The sequence below is a fragment of the Mesitornis unicolor genome, unplaced genomic scaffold (genome assembly GCF_000695765.1).
Source record: "Mesitornis unicolor isolate BGI_N332 unplaced genomic scaffold, ASM69576v1 scaffold33066, whole genome shotgun sequence".
NCBI classification, from domain to species: Eukaryota; Metazoa; Chordata; class Aves; order Mesitornithiformes; family Mesitornithidae; genus Mesitornis; species Mesitornis unicolor.
In genome coordinates, this window is record NW_010190861.1 from 1 (window position 1) to 11286 (window position 11286).

Genomic DNA, 11286 nt, shown 5'->3' on the forward strand with positions numbered 1-11286 from the left:
ACCGGGTTGTTGTTTCCCAAGTGCAGGACTGAGCTGACAAGTTCAGAGCTGTGTTGAGCCACACCAAAGCCCCCCCCCCCAAGAATGCAGGGACATGGCAAGAGATTTCATGAGATAATACAACAAATTCTACTTTAAGACTTTGATCTTGCCGATTTGAAGCACTTCTGTGCTTTAGGCACGGAGCACCTCTGTCCTGGCAGTAAATATTGCAATGAGGAAGATTTGCCTCAAAGTGAAAGACATTTTAAGCTTCAGAATAGTCTCATCAACCCAATGAAAAACTGCAAAAAATGTCATCCTCATTCCAATGCTTTGGGAACTCTTTGGCTTTTAGTGATGTGCACAACGCAGGTTTTAAAAATTAAGTATTTTCTAGAGCATTTAATTATGTGCACTGATAAGATACAGAGCTGCATGAAATTTAGCATAAAAAGATGTACATTTTTCTCTTAAATATTTTTATCTGAGCCATACTAAAACTCAAATCATCCCTCCATTAATTGGAAGGCCTTCTTAAATGTCCCTTGTGGAACACCAGAAAAGCTCGATTTACTTTTCTCTAGAAATAGGCTTCGTTGGTTTACTCAGCTCAGAATCTGGCTAAAAATTATTTATCAAAAAATATATGGACAGACAGCTATTCCCTTTGCATGATACACGACTCTTTTTAAAGGTGTGATGATCAATAGCACGAGTTAACACCACTAAAAATCGAAAGACATTCAAGTCCTACACTCCAGCGAGAGCAGATGACTAGGGATGAAAGCTTTTGGAGGAAAAAACTCTTCCAAACTGCCTGATCGATGTAGCATGCATGCTCTCAATTAAACAAGAACAGATCTTTCCATGGGGAAAAAAATAGTAACAGGAGAAGAAACACCCCAGGGAGCTGCAATGGCATCTGAGCAGCGGCCTGCAGAAGGACCGCGGCAGTGCTGCTGCAAGGCACCCTCTCCCTTCCCTCCTCCACCACGGGTCAGGATCGCACCAGCTCCTGCCAGGAGCCTTGCCCTGCAGCACCACCACAGCGGGCACGTGTCAGCTGCTGCTTCTCTGCAGGGCTAAGAAATGAAGGTGCTGGGCATCTTACAAAATACCTGCAGCATCAGCTGCAGAGCTGTGGCAGCCTTCTGGTGCAGACTGGACAGCCCTTGGGTTTCCTTGAGGATTGCAGAGCATAGAGGCCTGTGAATAACTGCGGATGAAGAGTAGGGTTTGGCCTAGGACAGAAAAGTGAAAGGGAGAAAAGAAACCCCCCCCTTTAATAAATTTAAGGATTTTTTTTTTAAAGGAAAACCTCACATACTTGCTTTAGACAGACGGTAACCAATTGCTTCTGTTAGAACAGATTTATAATCTTAGAAATTAGTAGTACTAAATATTTGCAAAAGCCTTAGAAAAGGCACAGGGAACTTACCAACAGTATGAATAGGCTGTCTGTAAGGTATGAAGCCAAAGCTGTATTGAAATATTCCTCTACCATGAAACAGTGGTATGGCAAAGCCCATTATCTTTTGCAACTTCTCCTGTACATTTCTGAGCCATGAACCTCTGGGGTTTGCAATTTGCTTGAATAGTTCATTTTCACCAAAGGAAAACACCGGGACCAGATGAGCCCTGTAAAACAAGGAGCACACTGAGAACCCCATATCAGCCTGCACTCGCACTGCGGTTCACGTCAGCAGTGTGGAAATGGCTTCACAATAAGCAGCACAGAAAGCTTTGGCAGCTCCAGACTTCATCAGTAACAGGCATTCAACTCTTCTGATATGCAGCTGCTTTGGGTTTTTTGTTCGTTGTTGTGGGGGTTTTGGTTTTTTTTTTTTAAAACAAAAAGAAGTGATTGGCATGCAACCAGCAACAAGCTTCTGGGCAGTATTTGGCTGACTGCTCGCCATCAAACTTTCTGTGACTGTTCATAATCCTAAAAATGAATAATTGAATATATCAGACTTATAATGATGACCTTATCCAGCACTATTTCAGCAAGTCCAACCTTGCTCCACTGCATTTTCTCCCTTGGCAAGCAAAGAAACCTCATTGCTAACCTTATAACGCTGCCAGCTGGGTGGCATCAAAACCAGATCTTGGCTTTCCTCTGCCTTTTGACCGGAGCAGTGCACGCACTTGATTTCTGCACAAACAACTGGATAAAAACCAGACATCCTTACAGACACGAGTGCAATGCCAAATTCTTCTGCTGTCCAATTCCCAGTGAAATCCTGCTTCCTCCAGACTTCTTTGAAAACATTAGCCTTAATCCATTACTATCAGAGGTCAAATCCTACCCACAGAAATTATACTCGCTCACTTTTGGCTCCAGCACAGCCTAATGAATTCTCATTCAGTTCATGAATTGGCCTGGGAGGAAAGGCACTGATGAGCTCCTGGACAAACTACTTAGGCGGATGGAATCAGTGCAGTTGTCTCCAACAGACAAAAATCACTGCTATATGTAAAACCCTGACTGCAGTATATGCTTTTAGATTAATACTCAGTTTCATTCAATAGTATTCTACAGTCTCTAAATTAAAAAAAAATAGCAGGGTAATCCTAAGCAGTCTCTGAAGGATACAGAGGTGTTTTACTTGCTCTACTTAAGTCTTAGCTTCCGTATCTTCTGTATCTCCATTTGGCCCATATTATCTTTGAGAAAAGCCTTACTGTAAAACAGCAGCATTGCTATAATATTGTCAGGATAAACTACTGCAGAGCTCTGAATGCCTGAGGAGGACACACTGAGGACAGAGCTGGCTGGAAAGTATGGTGAGCAACCAAAACCCACCCGTATGGAAAACACAGCTGCGTCTACAGCTTCTCAGGCATGAGGATCCCCAAAGACTTATCATTCCAACTCATTATTCTGACTAGTGTCTGCTCAAAGGTTCTGTCCCAAACAAAACACAGCACCCAGCGGCCAGTAAAGGACATATCGGGAAGATGTGGCTGTGCAAATACTCCACTTTTTACTACAACACTAAGACAAACAGTAACATCTTGTGGTGCAATAGCACCCGAGACTGTGGGATTTGTTTTAATCTGGTAAAGGCTTTTGCAAGATGCTATGTAGGAGGTTGAGGCAGAGAAATAAGTCACTGGTGATTGTGAAACTAAAGATGAGTTAGCTGATTCATCATTTGTTTCGTGTCTTTAGGATTTCTTCACTTCCTATCAGACATCTGTACTACCTTGGACCAAAATGCCTTTTCCAGAGATGCGGAGGAGACTTCCACTGGTATATTCAGACCACATTTGACAAGTTCCTAGCTGAGGAAACACAGCTTTTCTGTGCTGGCCATACATGAGCCAGGGCCAGAGAGCACAGAAAAATAAGTTTATAGAAAAAAAATGGACCTTGGCATCCTGTGTGAAAACAGAGAGCCATTCTTTTCAGAGACCACTTTTTTCTCAGTTCATAGCTTAAAAAACTGCTACAGATTTCTCAGGACTAGTATTTTTTTCACGCTGTTTCACATGTCAATATCTAACCCTGGGAATTGTTCAGAAAACTCAGCAGGAACCAGTTATTGATTCCAATATTTATAGCATGAAAGACATCTAGACAAACCCAGAACACAATAGCTTATACTGTGTACGTCACTCAAAAGACACACCATTTCCGCTTAGTTACACACCGATGGCTCTTTGGATAGTAAAAAGTAAGCCAGATTTCTTGGGATTTTCACCAAAAATTCCCAGAAACTTACTTTTGCAAATAACAATCTTGAAAAGGAAGTGTTTAGAATAAAGGTGAAAACACACCTTCCTAGACCACAATTTTCAGCTGATTTAATAAAACAGAGCCTAGCCTTCTAGGTTGTTGGTTTGTTTGTTTGCTTAAAGTTATAAGAAAATTCTATCTTAACACAACTCCAATTTACAGAACAGAAAACAGGATGTCTGCTCCACTCAGCAGTGGATTCAGCCAAGATTTAGCAATGTTTCACAATTCTTACTCTTTGCTAGTGCAAAAAACAATTCATGTTATTATGCTAATAACACCCACTGCTTACAAATTATGAAAGTCAAAGGGAGTTTTCACCACTCCTAGATTGGATCTAGGTGGACAGGCTGCCACCTATTCCAGACATCTGCATATTCTTAGACAAGCAACTCTTTCAAATTCTAATTATATGACTTTGCTATATATAACATGCACTATATTTAAGAATCGATTTGTATGAAAAGCATGCTTACATCAGCCCAGATAGGAAACCTACCCATGTTTCAAGGCCAATTTAATAAAGCCCTTCCTCTTGAGGATGTTCAAAGTTAAACTTCCAGGATGTGCATTCAGAGATTCCTCTGCTCCTCCAATCACAATGATGGACGCGTGGCCACCTCCTTTGTTATTCAGCACGTACGAGACACTCCTCTTGGATACAGAAACCATTCCTTCAGGAGCAAACATTTTAAAAGTGACCACTGGCTCTTCATGCACAGGTACAGTGGAATTTAACAAATATTTTTAAATATCTAAATGATGTTTCAAAATTATTACAGCACAGGACAGCGTTGAAAGACTTGCATTCAGCCCCCTCACTCTGCAACAGATTTGGTCTTAGGTAAGTCCTCTGATTTCACACTGATGGGCTAATTGCTGTTTGAGATCTTCAGGCAAGAGCATGCTCCTCTGCCAACTTAACTTCCTCTCAGAGAGATTATGCCCGAGAATGGAAGAGTTGAATGGCAGCAGCTACTGTTGAGCAGCAGCAGGTAAAGCCAGACAACAAGTGCGTACGAACACAGGGATAGAGGGTTTAACAGAGTGAATAGACGATTTGCTAAATTAAACATGGATCTACAGTGCCAAGCTGATCCCCTTTGTTCTTTTCAAAGCTATAAAGCAGCAGCTCCACCTAAGGCAATGGCACAACAGCATCAGAAGCAGGAGTAAAGGCCATCCCCAATGACTGCATCAGCTCATTCTCTAGTAACCAGGACCTGGCACTTATCAATCCACTTAGGCTAAAACAGCAGAATATATGCAGTTTTCGTGGTACTCCTGCTGATCCTGATACTATCAATCAGAGGCACACTGCTGTATAGGCTTTAACATTGACTTGGACCTTGCTCTGAACTTGGTGCTTTGAAGAACCCCTTTCTAACCGATGTGCATCTAATCCCTCCAGAGTTCCTGTGGGCCCTAAGTCTTACTTCAAAGGCTCTTAGTGGTATCATATACCCAGAAACCACATTTAATTACATTGTCTTGAATTAGTATAGTCTAAACGACAATTTAGAGACAAGTCTAGTTTGCTTTGTTGTTTTTTTACAGGGCTAGTATCAAAGCATGCTCTTTCGGATGCGAAGCAAAGACTGCAACTCCTGTTACCCACTTGTTCTTTTTTCTTATTAGGGACATTACAACGTGGATTATGAAAATCTCACAAGAAAGGGAAGGTGACTGTGATCTAGTTTTGAGAGCTGGCCACCAAAAGGAATACCTTGCTACTGGAGCAAGTTCAGACCTCAGTAAAAAGCTACTTCCATTTGCCACGTATGTCTTCACAGTCTCTGTTACTCTGAAAAACGCAGCTGACCTGAGGCTCACAAATAACATGAGTGATGATCATTAACCCATTGGCATGCATTTTCTCTGGAAGACAAAGCAAGAGCCATTCTTTCCCCAGGATAAAATGATCTCCCTGTTGAAGCTGTCAGCCCACGTGCAGGGCGCTGTTCCCTGCACACACACACACACACACAGCACAACTCGCAGGTGCTGCAACTGCTCTTTACGATGGCAGCTGCAGCCTTGCAGGCTCTGGAGACAGAGAGCAAGACTGGGTGATGAAACAATGTGCTAGGAGCATGGCTTTCAGCACACGGAAGATGTTGCAAGTGTTTTATCATTTGACTGATAACCTGTGTTGTCTGAAGGTCTTCCTCTGGTTTATCAGATACATACCTGTGAAAAACAAGCTACAATGCTGATTATTCTTTAGCATGCTTTTTACTCAAGTTACTTCTCATCTAACAGGTAAATATTTGTTCCTACAGGTCAAGATGCCAAAAATAGGTAAAGCTGACTTTCAGGCTACGAAATGTCTGTGTTTCAGTAAGGAATAAGAGCTGTCTTCCAAATCAAGCCTTGTGCACCAGACCATACTTATTCAAATGCTCTAGTTTAATGAATTTAAATAAAATAATTCTTGTATTAAAGCACTGTGGGGGAACACTAGTCTTGATTTCATTAGACATTCTTCTGTTCCCCAAACTTTATTGCTTGTTATTTTTGTCCTTTACACTGCAGCACTGGTCATTAATATCATCCCCTTATGACAAGCGCTACTCAGAACAGAGAAAGAAAAGGTTCCTGTTTTTAGAGTTTAAATCTCCACTAAAACTACACAACTTTGCAATAGGAGACCTCAGTTAGAAGTAGGTAATTAACTTCTAACTAGGAAGACGTTTGTAATGAGTAGGACTTTAAGCCCTTCAGGTAAGGGATCCCGAATTTTTTTTGTAAGTGTCTATGCAATGACTAAATAACATTATAGATTAGTACGCTCTTCTCTTCTTGGAAATAACTGGTGCTCAGTACTTCTGTCTCATAGTCCAAGGGAAAACCAGGGTGTTTTTCAGAAAGAAAAAAAGCCCAGTGATATAGTTTAGCAAAATTAATAAAACCTTTCAAATGGTTTTGCAACAACATTTCATCATAATACAGAGTTTTAATTAATCACCAAGACTTGTCCTTCTGAAGTGAAATTACTTACCATTTGTAGGTACAGGAACAGGCCCTACATTTGAAGCAGAAGCTATAATATGGAGCAACAGCCGAGACATTCTGCTTTTACCTACCAGCACTCATTATGTATTCTCTGAAGAATGGACAGCCAAACCACATGGGCATGATATGAAGATATGGAGTAAGCCCAGGAAATAAATTTTTGAAACTTGTACCGGTGCAAAAGTTTCCAAAGGCTCCAGCTACCAGGACCCCATGAGGGTGAAAGCCAAATAAGTAGTTGTGATTTGGATTCAGATCTGAAGTTTTTATAAGCTGGAAAATAGAGACAGTGGAGGACATTGTAATACTTACCTCAGAAGGATTCTCAAAAACAAGTATGGAGGTTGCACATTGACAGGACACAGAACTGATGACAATTCATTTCCTTCTGAGCACTTTAAACGACTGTCTTGTTTTACAGCTGAGCAAAGTTTAAATAGATGTGTCTCAAGACATCATGTCTAGCATTTACTGTGCTGAGGCACTATCTTGTGACTCAACAGTCCAAGTAGAAAATCAGCCCTTGCCCCTTTTTGCCACTAAATCTGACTTCACATGGTTTGAAAAGAGGTTAAGTTCACCCTGGAGTAAGTATTAGAATTTTACCAAAGATGAGTCATAGACATTTGTCCACGCTCGTGGCTATTCAGGCTGTCTCTGTTCCAACGTTTACATTCCTGTGAGAAACCTTTTACTCACGTGAATGGGGAAATATTCCCTAAAGTACTTCCAAACAGTCCAATTGCTCATCCACTGGAACCGTCTGCCCCCTGTGCATGGCGTTTCCCAGTCGAGGTAAAGCCACAACAGGTACAGAACAGCAAGGAACCAGAAGTTGCCCAGGATCAGGATCACGAAGAATCCACAGCAAAGCTGTGCTACAAGAGACAAAAAAGGAAACCATAGCAAGCATTAATCGTGCCAGTCTCCTTTTAAGACTTTAAATTCCCAGCTCAAATATTTTTTATTATAGATGCTGCTCAAAATGCACATGAATTGAAGGCAGCTTATTCCACACTGTGTGACTGTTGTTACACTGAGGGTGAAACACCTACAAGGGTGTATCATCTCAGTCTATACTTCAGACTCTACTGCACAACTGGACAAATAAGCCTAAGATGATGCTGGTTTACTTTAATAAAACAAAAGCACGAGCTGAGGACTGACACAGCGAGAGTGAACGCTAACATTTGGTAGCGATCATCTGGTTTACCTGAGGCAGAATAGAAAGAGACAGCAAATGCTAACAAAGATGCGATGCTCCAGTGAGCAAGTAGGGAGGAGAGCTGGGGAAGATCAAGATGGGAAAGGGGGCCACAGCAGGATCTCTTTTCTAATGAGTGGTATTGGGCAATCATTTTCTCTTCCTGTTTCATAACTTCTCTGCCTATAAAATACAGATAGTAGTTCTACTCCCTGTGAAAAGTGCTCTGTGACTGGCCAAGGAGATGCACTAGAGAAGATCAAAACACTAAGAGGCTCCACACTTCACCCTCTAAACATGTCACTGTAAGCGGAAGCTCACAATTGCTACAGGAACATAACAGCAGTTTTAAGTCCTGATACTTTCAGACCCAGCTTAATAATTGTAACATCCTACTACAGTAAAAATACATAGGAAGTATATTATACACAATTCAAAGAGCCAGAAAAAGTTGTTTGATTAAACACAATGTGTTACTTTGGGGCTCAACCCTGAAATAATTATTCAGGGGAAACCCCCGATGGAAACTTTATCTTTGTAGGACTTGCAGAATTTTGCACTCTCACAGCAACTCAAGCACAGGACAGCAGCAGATGAAGTGGAGTACAGCAGTACCTGCTGCTCTCTGCCCTGGAGTACGCTCCGTAGCAGCCCGCTCACTCCGACGTCTTGCAAACAAGACGCATCAGGCTCATGGATCAGAGTAATTCAGCAGACGCCAAATTCCAGGTTTGCAAGGGAGCCAGGGCTTTAGCATCATGCATCTATACAATGGCAAGCCAAACAGCACCCAGTCCTCACTGGAAGTGTCAACAGGCAGAGCTGTACGAAAGAGGTGTTTTTCTGTGGTAATTTACAAAGCAGCAGCACTTTGTATGTCCCACAACTGACTGGCTTTCATGAGGGCACCATTATGTCCTAAAGGGAGTTACACCAGTGAAAGACGTTCAGCTAAATATGTAAGTGGATAGATCGGAGTAGAACCATAACAGAAGTACATCAGGCAGTAGTTAGGCTAACACAATGTAAGTATTACAAGCACTGAAAACGTTGGAATAAGGAGACGGACCAAGGTTAAAAACCACTCATCCTAGATAAGAATAGCTTCATTCAAGAGAGACTGCTTGGTCCACAGATTCTCTATACCAAGCACGTTTTGAGCTGCTGAAATTCAGAGTTTAACTTGGCCTGTAGGGACTCTTGTGATTCCCCCAACCTGAATACTTATTTTTCTGAACTTCAGCCAGCTTGCCCTTGTGCCTAATTTGACTGTGCCTTCAAAGCAAAAATGGAAATGTCATGGAGTAACTGAGAACTACTGCAGAATCCAGAAGCAGGCAGAGCAAGCAAGTTGCTGGTTAGATTGAGTGGGAAAGCAAGGGATGAGCCTTCCCGCTGCTAGCAGGGAATGAGCTGAAAAATAAGGAACTGCACTTCCTCCAAGGAAGGGAGAAGGGAATAATCACAAACAAAATCGGAAGCAGGATCAAATCTACCGTTTTGAAGGGTACTCTATTCTTCAGTGCCATCCGTACAGAAGCTCATTGCTTCTTGCTTAAACAGGCAAGCCTGGTCTTGCACAGAGAAGCACTGCAGTAAAAGCTCTAGAAAAATACCACAGCTGACTGAGGCCCACAGACCTCCGAAGTCTAGGTGGAAAGCTCCCAAAAGCTGCAACAACGAGCTCTAGGGAACATGGTTAATGCATGAGAAGTAACACAGGGGACAGATGACGTTCAGTTCCGCTGCTCTGGAGGGAGAGCTCACTGGGAATCTGCAACACTTCAAAATAGGGCATAGAGATATTTTGAGGAAAAGTCATTACCTGTTCTTTGAAAAATGGATCCTGGAACTATAGAAATTTCTAGGAATGCTAATCTGGATGCAGAGGTTCACAGTCTAAGTTTGAATAAGTATGAGAAGGTTTTTTTAATAGCCATAAATCAGTTAATTTCAAGTTGTTATGCAAAAATTCATAAGTATTTCTATTTCCTACCCTTCCTTTGAGAAGGACTTTTGACTCGGTGCAGAATCACATGGCTTTTTACTATCAGTTTCCTAGCCAAATAGCTGAAAGGTGCTTTGCATCAAAGCATCCTTGCTGTGAGAGAATTAAATCAGCAGTGAGAGGTGCCAGATAGCAGTATGTAACACTCTGCAGACAAACACAGAAAAGATCATCACTGCTTTGCTTTAGCTAGGACACACTCCTGCGTGCATGGAAGGTATGGGGAGATAAGTATGCTGCGAGCACTTCCCAAGGGGAGCTCAGCATCTTGTAGGACAAAGCTGATTTACTATTGCATTTGCGATGAGACATGCAAAGCAAATTCCTTTTACCATACCCCCTCATTATTTCAATGCATTAACAGCCTGCAAGATGAGTTAAACACTGATGACTCAAAACCAATGAGCCTACAAACACAAACCCAGTGTTCTCTCCTTCAGAACAGACAGAGTAAATAAATGCCAACCACTTTACCAAAATTCATAAATAAATTCCAAGCAAAAGGTGAATTAATCATTTTTCTGTACCATTGCCTCCCTGGACGTAATTCCAGTGTACACTGTAAGCATCATTTTTTGCTTGAACTTGAATTAAAGCTTTAAAAATATCTCCACGGTGTACTGGAACAGTGTGGGGAAAAATACGGATTAAAAGACAAATCACTGCCATGGGACTTTGAACATCTGGTTTGCCAACATGGGTGAGTTCCTTTTCCTCCACTTCCCCATTTACAACATGTGGATATTCATCTGTTGCAAGAAATGAATGGAAATATTTCACATAGTATTACCTAGCAGCACTGGCAGCCATCCTGCCCGGTAGTGTTTGAACACCTGATGCTTCACACATTAAATAGGATCTGAGTTTGCAGCTGCGGGCACCAAATTCATGAAATAGTTAAATACCACAGAGATAGGAAGTAGGAAACCAGCACATTGGGTGAGGAAATATAGGTGATCCCAGCAAATGGAAGCTCCAAAGGCATTTGCAATTACTAAGGACTCAAAAGATGTTTGAGTAACATCGATTGTGAGGGCCACCAAACCTAAGATTGTGCACTAGAAGAAAAGCCTCTCATTACTCTCGGAGCAGTCATAGACAGAAAAATGAAAGACGGCATATTCTTCAACAACCACATCGATGGACCTACAAGAGTACAGTCCTCTCCACACCTTTAGTCTCTGGAACAGCAATGCCTCCGAGCTGGGTGCCTGGGAACAGAATATTGGAGGGAACACACAAGGAGAATTGCACAGTAACATTCTTGCCCCTAACGAACATTTGCACCTCTCCATTATCCCTCAAGGTACCACTGATAAGTTAGTTTTCCTGCTG

At 41.8% G+C, this 11286-nt stretch overlaps 1 protein-coding gene across 1 annotated transcript in view; it reads right to left on the reverse strand.

Moving 5' to 3' along the window:
* Positions 1-1420: 1420 nt before the first annotated feature.
* MOGAT1 (monoacylglycerol O-acyltransferase 1) overlaps positions 1421-11286 on the reverse strand; it is a gene marked incomplete at its 3' end in the record, with an annotated part of 16182 nt that continues 6316 nt past the window's right edge. Inside the window, exons 2-5 of the mRNA XM_010186550.1 lie at positions 7439-7617; positions 6811-7012; positions 4224-4398; positions 1421-1620 (exon numbers count right to left, since the gene is read on the reverse strand). Of these exons, the coding sequence (XP_010184852.1) occupies positions 1421-1620; positions 4224-4398; positions 6811-7012; positions 7439-7617 (756 nt within the window). The remainder of the gene's footprint in view (positions 1621-4223; positions 4399-6810; positions 7013-7438; positions 7618-11286) is intronic.